At 55.2% G+C, this 8305-nt stretch overlaps 1 protein-coding gene and 1 pseudogene across 1 annotated transcript; one reads left to right on the forward strand and one right to left on the reverse strand.

Moving 5' to 3' along the window:
- The first annotated feature begins 2686 nt into the window (after window positions 1–2686).
- Window positions 2687–8064, forward strand: LOC132414456 (ribose-5-phosphate isomerase-like; annotated as a pseudogene).
- LRRC3C (leucine rich repeat containing 3C) lies at window positions 2869–3735 on the reverse strand. Its single transcript, XM_059998672.1, has one exon. It carries the CDS (start codon window positions 3733–3735, stop codon window positions 2869–2871), a length of 867 nt encoding a protein of 288 aa, XP_059854655.1.
- Window positions 8065–8305: the final 241 nt, after the last annotated feature.

An 8305-nucleotide genomic window follows, 5' to 3' on the forward strand; every position in this document is an offset into this window, starting at 1 on the left:
AACCGAAACGAGGCCATCCAGCTGCCTTGCCAGGGCCCACGTGGCGTCTCGGAACACTGGTCCTATGATCACTGGTCTCCGGCAGAGATAAGGATGGGGCTGAAACCACTTCTGTCACCCCTTCCTGCCTGCCCAGAGGACAAACACAACCCAGAGGCCAGGGTGCTGATGGTAGGGCTTAGGGGTTCAGTAACTGGTGTCCTAGCAGGAGCTTCTCTGAGGCTGTGGCGGCCCCACTTTGCCCAGTCTCCTGTGATGGGCTGAGCCGAAGTTACTGCGTTGGACACCCCCCTCACACCAAGTTCTGACTCAGAGACCCCAACTGGCTCGGGCGAAGAGGTCTCTCCCTGGGGAGGAGAGCCGGTGAAGCATCTGTCTGCCACCTCCCTACCCTGCCCCCCCATATTCTGCCCCACTTGTCCTCCCTCTCCTTTCCCTCCTGTCCTAGCTCCAGAGAGGGAAAGAAATTTGAGCCAGAGGGGAGCCATAATGATAACTGGTGGGACGTTTATTATCCAGGGCTCCAGGACCCCTCCTGATCCGGGCTCCAAGCAAAGCTTCCCTCCCTGGATCCTTTCCCATCCTGAACTTACCTCTGAGCATTGGGGTTAGGGGTGACGGTAGGGGAACCCACTCTCTGCAGACCTTAAAGATGCTATCTCCGCTGCTCAGGATGACAGGAAGTTGAATGAGCCTCCAGGAATGGGCATCAACGATAGGGACACGGTGCCCCACCCGACCCCCACCCACCCACCCCCATGGGTCTCCACAATCTATTTCCCAGAACCTAGGGAGATGAGTCCCAGCCTGATTCCAGAAGGGGGTGGGTGAGCAGAGTGGGACAGATTCTGAGAGTGGCAGGGGAGGGAGTGACAGAGGGTTTGATAGGGATGGGGCCAGGATTCCAAGGCCCAGGCCAGGATGTGGCTGGGTGGACGGTCAAAGGTACAGCCTGAAACTTCCCACATCCAAGTTCTTTCCTCCATCCCTGAGCACCTCTGGAAATGAAGAGGGAGGCCCATGTCCCCTGAGAAAAGAAGATGGGGGGCTGTCCCATGTTCTTCTGAGACGAGTCAAGTTGAGGTTTCCTGGATGAGGTGAGGAAGCTCAGCGTTGGAGTGGTGGGAAGAGCCTCAGGGATCGAGAGAGGAGGGGGCAGGGCTGGAAAGGAGACAGGGAAGTCAGGATGGGTCAGAGGGACGAGGGGAGGTGACTGGATTCCTCTTTGCCACTCCTTGAGTGGCCGCCTATTCTGCCCCAGGCTCTGCCGTAAGTTGGGTGGAACCCTGGTTCAGTGGTTCTTATCTTCAGTTTCTACTATGGGTTCCAAGAGCTTTCCCAAAGTGGCTGTTTCCTCCATGGAAGCCACGTGATGTATCACCCTCACAGGGGCAAGGGACAGGGAGTGTTGGCCCCTTTGGGTCCCTTGAAAAGCCTATTTGGTGATAGGGATGTCTCGTATGGCCCCCTCCTTCAGCCAACCTGGTCTCAGCCCTCCCCCTCTGCCCAGGAATTCTTTTACTAACTTTGGGCGCATCTAGTTTCTCCCTACCCCTTGCTCAGACTCCCGCTGAGAGAAGGGACAGACAGCTAAGAGAGTACCGGCTCCCTCTTCCTTTGCTTCCCGTGCACCCTGAGCAGGCTGGAGACTGATGCCTGGGCTTTGGCCTCCTTCCCTCCTCCCTTGTTGTCCTCCCTCCATGTCCCCTTCCATTCCCCATCCTTCTTCCATTCCATCATCATTAATGCATAGGCCCTGGCATGCCTGGCAGACAGGCTCTGGTGTCAGGAGCTGGGAGGTAGCATGGGAGAAAGGAGCTGGCACGCAGCCCAGTGGGAGCACCCGCACCAAAGGGGTGGTGGAGGTAGCAGAGAAGGTCTCAACACCCTCCCTCTCCTCACTGCGGGGCCACATGTGTTCAACAAACTGAATGATAAGAAAGAGATCGGGGCATTAATAAAGGGGCTTTATTGGATTGTCCAGTGATGTTCTGGGGATGGGAAACCTCCCCATCTCCCTTCCAGCTCTCTAGTGACCCATCCCCAGCTCAGGCAGAGCAGAAAGTTCTTCTCCCCCAAGGGCAAGGGTTCAGGAAGCCCTTCTGGGTAAAAAGGAGAGAGCAGAGAGATAGGGAATCTCTGGAAAAGGAAGCAGGGAACCCTAAACCAGGGGGTCACAATAGAAGGTACAGGGAGAAGAGCCTGGGGCCGTGAGAGAGGCAAGAAGCATGGGGCAGGGGGTGGGGAGGGGAGCTTTTCAGCAGAGGCGGCGGGAGAAGAGAGGAAGAGCCCACGGGGTCCTTTCTGACCTCACTGCCACCTTGGTCCCGCCATACCCTTGCCCCTCTATGCGCCCTCTTCTCCAGCCCCCAGATATGTCTTGCCGCTGCTCAGACGTTCGAAGTTTTACATCTTCTTCGTCTTGGTCCACCATCTTTCAGCTGGGGGCCTCCCTCTTCTGCCCAAAGCCCCCCTCATTCTTGCGGAGTCAGTTCAAACATCCATACGGCGCAGGCTTTGAGATCACCTCCGCCACGCTCTCAAGCTGCCTGCTCCTACCTCCAAGTTGGCATACGTGACCATCTACCATCGTTCTCTGTTCTGGGGTCCCCCCATCACTGTGGGCTCAGAAGCTCTGGGTCTCTGAGTCTAGCACAACCCAGACCCAGCGTCGGCGTCAAAACTCCCAGGCACCAAAGATGGTGCTGGAGGAGTGAGAGAGATCAGGTGTTTTGGGGAGACAGAGGAGGAAGGAGGTGGAATTGGGGGGTGGGAAGGGGCTGCAGAGGAGGCAGAGGGGGTGGGAGGAGAGGAGAGGGCATAGGAGCAGGGGTGTGGGGTGCAGGGTCGGAAGAGTAGCCCTGGTCATCAGACCACGGTGCTGAGGGTAGAGGAGTCCTCAGAGTGCACAGGCGGCACGGGGGCCCGCTTGAGGGGACGTCGGGTCCCATCCCGGTTCTCCCACACGTACTGGGCCAGATAAGCCACCACCAGCACCAGCCAGCCCCCCATGGTGACCAGCAGGGCCACGTCGGTGCTGTGCCGGGCCCCGCCCCGCCCCGTCCCACACAGCTCTTCCTCCTCGACCAGCGGCAGGAACTCCTGCCCCACGAGGTCTGATCGGGCTCCCGGGCCACAGACGATGCCCGTCTCAGTGCCTGGTGCCAGCCTCACCCGCCGAAGCACCTCCTGCAGGGCGCAGTCGCAGCGCCACGGGTTGGCAGACAGGTTCACTTGGATCTGCAGCCCCGCAAAGGCCTCCACGGGCACCGAGGCCAGCTGGTTGGCAGAGAGGTCGAGGTGGCGCAGCGTGCCCGCCAGGCCCTGGAAAGCGGCCCCTGAGACGTGGGCAAGGACATTATGGGATAGATCCAGCTCCTCCAGGACAGGCAGGTGCTGGAAGGCCCCAGCCGGCACGGACGCCAGCCGGTTGGCGTCCAGGTAGAGCTTGCGGGTGTCATTAGGGATGCCGTTGGGCACAGCCCTCAGGCCTGCCTGGCTGCAGCGGAATGTCCGCTCCCCAGCTTCTTCTGCCACGTAGCAGCCCTGGGGAGACAGCCAGGGGCTGGGCACAGTGCCCCCTGTGCCTATCACCAGCAGCAGGGACAGGAGGTGACCAGCTGGTGGGAGCATGGCCGCAGATTGGCATAGTCCTGGAGTGGAGTAGGATCTGGGGAAGAAAAAGCCCCGTAAATGAAGAATAAGTCCAGAGAATTCCATTCCCACGGCCAGCATTCTCTTCCTGAAGTCCCCCTGTGGATTCCTTTTGGGCCGGGGCCTCTCCTTTGGGAGCTCTCTCAGGCCTGCGTGGCTTTTTTGCTTCTTTGGGGTCCAAGACTCCTTATTGGGCCCTTTGGGTAGAGGGTCCCCTGGGCCTGAGACTCTTCTAGGGTCTCTTGGTCCAAAGCCCTACTGGTCATTCTGGGTCTGGGGGCTTCTCAGTGTCTGCTTCTGCTCATGTATTGATTTCCTTCATTGGAATACAGGCTTTTCCTGCCAGCCTACCTGGATGGCTGCCAGGTGGGCCAGGTAGGCCCCAGAGAGCCCGATCAGCAACAGGGCTTTGCAGCGTCCAGCTAGGCTAGGTGATTCAGGCCCCAGCTCCTGTACCCATTCACCCTTTCTCCTGGAACGTCCACCCCTCTGCCCGTCCCGGCTTTGTCCTCTCCGCCCCACTCTTCCCCCCTGTCCTCTCCTTCCTCCTCCCAGCCTCTCACCCCTGTTGGTGGGAGAGCCTTCTCCTGTGCTGCCGTCTCCCCGGAAGTAGCCTCCCTGCTGCTCGGCTCTGGAGACCCGCTTCCTCCTCCAGAAGCCTTGCTCTCTCGCTTGTAGCTGCTGGAAGTTGGGGGCTGGGGCCCAAGAGTGTTGGGTTTCCTGGCATATGACTCCAGGCCCCAGGTGTCAGATACCTGAGCCATGGCCTGGCCAGGCGATGCCAAGAGAGGGCAGATCCCGGACCCTGATGAGCTCTGCCTTGGGAAGACTGGGCCCCAATTCCATTCCCTGCCTCAGGCTCCCCTTCCGAGGCCTTGACATGCTATCCTCCATCCTTCCTCTCCCAGCTGGGGCTGAAACTCTGCCTCTTAGAACCTCTGCCCTCTGCCCAGAGCCTGTCTGAGCAGAGGGATCCCTGCTTGGCAGGCTTGGGGGGCAGAACTGGGGTGGGCCCCCTCTCACATCCATTGTCTCCTGAACTCATCTCCCTTCAGCTCCATACCTCCCTTCTGCCCTCCTACAGTGCACTGTCTCCCATGGTGAACAAACTTTCCTCAGCCTTTTCCTTGGAAAACTTGTCTCTCTCTCTGCAGAGGACCTCATCTCCTGGCTCCTCGCAGGGTACCCGACCTCCTTGCCTGGCAGGGGGCACTGCGTTAGTTCTCTGCACTGTTGGTAGACGGCCCCTCAAGGAGTTGGAAGGGGTTCTTCAAGGTTTCTGAAGTCCAATATGGTCATCTACAAGTTTTCACGCTGATTTTCTGTTCTGGATTGGAGCTGACTGAGATTCTCTTAGTTTGCTGGGGCCTTGAGCTCCCAAGTTGGTACTGTTAACTCTCCTTCAGGCCCGGGAGTCAAGGAGGGCTTGTACGACTTATTCCCCAGGGTCTTTTGATCCCTACCATCACGTGCAGCCATGCCACCCCATCACACCACCCTTTTTTAATGTAAAGGAAGGGAACAGAAAACTGGGTGTCACAGAGATTTGCACAAAGGAGCCTGAGGTCATACGCTGTGGAGACCTTTCTGAGAAGGAAAACCTTGCTGGATTTTGTAAGAGACTATGGGTGACCCGGATCGGACAACAGAAGTGAGGGCCCAGTGCAAAATGAAAATGTGGGGCTCCTTTGTTCAAAATTGTTAAGAATTTCAAGACGGCAACCACAGCACATCGTAAAACCAGGTGCAGGGCCCTTCTGAATGCAGGGCATGAGGCCCTGTGGGACTGCACAGGTCGCAGGCCGCTGAAGCTGGCCCTGTAGGTGACCTTTGGACGAGCGATTTCAGACGCGTGATGGAAGCCAGAATCAGAGGGTAGGATACTGGATGATGTTATCTGTGGGCATGTATTTACCACTGACTCATTCTGGTGACATCAACAGGGTCATTTCTGAGACTCCCGTTTGTCCAAGGAATCAGATAAGACACACTTTTTACACCTGGACAGGAGAAGTGAACATTTTGTCTGTGGTTGCTTGTTAGTTAGGCCAGGCACTCTGCCACTGAATACTTGGGAGTCCATTTTGGGATTGGGCCTGAAAGCAGAAGAGGAAGCACATGGAAGCCTACCCCTCCCACAGCTCTCACGTCACGCTGGGCAGGGGCTTTAACGAAGGCACAAGAGGTGAGTTATCTCCTTCTCCGACTAGGTCAGCTACCAGGAAAGAGTGGGACTGGGGTTTCCAGCACAGCAGCTGCTGGAGAAGTAGGAAGTCTGCTCACCTAGGAGGGTCCAGCTGGCTCATGGACGTGGTGCACTGAGGGTGGTTAAGTGCAGTGCTCAGTAGAGAAGGGAGGACAGAGAGGAGGGAGGAACCACACTCAGGACGGTGCACAGTGCAGACTGGGGGTTGACAAGGTTGGAGCAGAAGTTCTTCCCTGCCATTCATTCATTCATCCATTCGTTCAGTGAGGGTTTCCTGTGAGCCCCATGTTATAAGTAGTACTGTGCTCAAGATTCAGCCCCTGTTCTGAGGGTCTCAGATGGCTGTGGTTAACCCAGTGGTTCACCCAGTCTGCACATTAGAATCACTTGGGGGAGTTTCTAAAATTAGTTATGCTTGGGTTTACCTGTACCAATTTTGTTAAAATCTCTGTGCGTGGGGTCTAGGCCCTGGTGCATTTTAAAAAGCTCCCCAGGTATTTCTAACGTGCAGCCTGAGTTAAGAACTGCCGGTCTAGACAAGTACTGGTGGCGGGGACGCTAACAGCATCTGCCTGGCCCCCTCCATCATGTCCAAGGCTGAGGAGGCCAAGAAGCTGGCAGGCCGTGCAGCGGTGGAGAACCACGTGAGGAATAACCAAGTGCTGGGAATTGGGAATGGTTCTACAGTTGTCCACACCGTGCAGCAAATAGCTGAAAGGGTGAAACAAGAGAATCTGAACCCCGTCTGTATTCCCACTTCCTTCCAGGCCCGTCAGCTCATCCTGCAGTATGGCTGAACTCTCGGTGACCTGGACCGACACCCAGAGACTGACCTCACCATCGATGGTGCTGATGAGGTAGATGTTGATCTCAATCTCATCAAGGGCAGTAGAGGCTGCCTGACTCAGGAGAAAATTGTGGCTGGCAATGCCAGTTGCTTCATCGTGATAACCAATTTCAGGAAAGGTTCAAAGAACCTTAGGGAATCCGTGGCACAAGGGGAACCCCCATCAAGGTCATCCCGATGGCCTATGTCCCAGTGAGCCGAGCTGTGACCCAGAAGTTTGGGGGCGTGATTGAACTTCGAATGGCCAACAAGGCAGATCCCTTGGCGATGGATAACAGTGAGTTCCCTACATATGAATGAGTTCCGTTCTGAGAACGCATTCATATGTCCAAGTTGTTCATAAGTCCAACAAAGTTAGCCTAGGTACCAATGAACACAATCGGCTCTATAGTACTGTACTGTAATAGGTTTATAATACTTTCATACAAATAATACATAAAAAACAAACACAAAAATTAAAGAAAACATTTTTAATCTTACAGTACAGTACCTTGAAAAGTACAGTAGTGCAGTACAACAGCTGGCATACAGGGGCTGCATCGAGTGAACAGGCAAGAAGAGTTGCTGACTGGAGGAGGGAGAGGAGGTGGGAGATGGTAGAGCTGAAGGATAGTCAACGATAGGAGACGGAGGGCAAGCTGCAATTTCACTCACGCCTGACGTGGATGGCACAGGTTCTGATTCCTTGCTGGATTCAATTCTATCTACCCTCTTGAAAAAATGATCCGTGATGTCTGGGTAGTAGCTCTTTTTTTCTCATCATAGATGACATGGTAGCACTGGATTGCATCCTGAACGGCAGCTGCAACCTTCGTGAACCTTTCTACGTTCGGGTCCTGTGCTTCAATAACTAACAGTACCTCCTCAAATAAAAAAAATCCCCTTGCCATTTCTTGCATCCCGACTCTCTTCGGTTCTTTAGTTACATCTTCCTCTTGTCTCTCTTTGTCCTTTCTCTGGACCTCCAATTCCACCAGGTCTTCATTAGTAAGCTCCTCATGTTGCATAGCAACAGCACTGTACAGTAAAGTACACAAAAGCACAACAACTTGCAGAGGATGCACGCATGTGACAAGGTACGCCAGACACATGAACTAACTTGCGTGATTGGACATGTGAACGCACGTTCGCATCTTTGAAAGTTCACAACTTGAAGGTTCATATGTAGGGGACTTACTGTAATGGGAATTTTATCCTGGACTGGAAGCTTGACAGGGTCCACAAATGGAGTGAAGGGAACACAGCTATCAAAATGATCCCGGGTGTGGTGGACACGGGCCTGTTCATCAGCATGGCGGAGAGAGTCTACTTTGGGATGCAGGACAGCTCGGTGAACATGAGGGAGAAGCCTTTCTAAAGTGGCCCTGCAGGAGCGGAGTGTGTTCCCCTCACGTCCCCATCCCACCGCCGAGGCGGACGTGCCTCTCCAGGAGCCTTTGCCTTAAAGTATCTGTGCCATGTAGACAGCTTGGCAGGGTGGGGGGGTTGAAGGTTAAATCCTGTCCTCTGACTTATTGTTATTAAATGTCTTTTTTAAAAAGAAAAATACAGGGGCTTCCCTGGTGGCGCAGTGGTTGAGAGTCTGCCTGATGATGCAG

The sequence above is a fragment of the Delphinus delphis genome, chromosome 19 (assembly GCF_949987515.2).
Source record: "Delphinus delphis chromosome 19, mDelDel1.2, whole genome shotgun sequence".
Classification (NCBI taxonomy): Eukaryota; Metazoa; Chordata; class Mammalia; order Artiodactyla; family Delphinidae; genus Delphinus; species Delphinus delphis.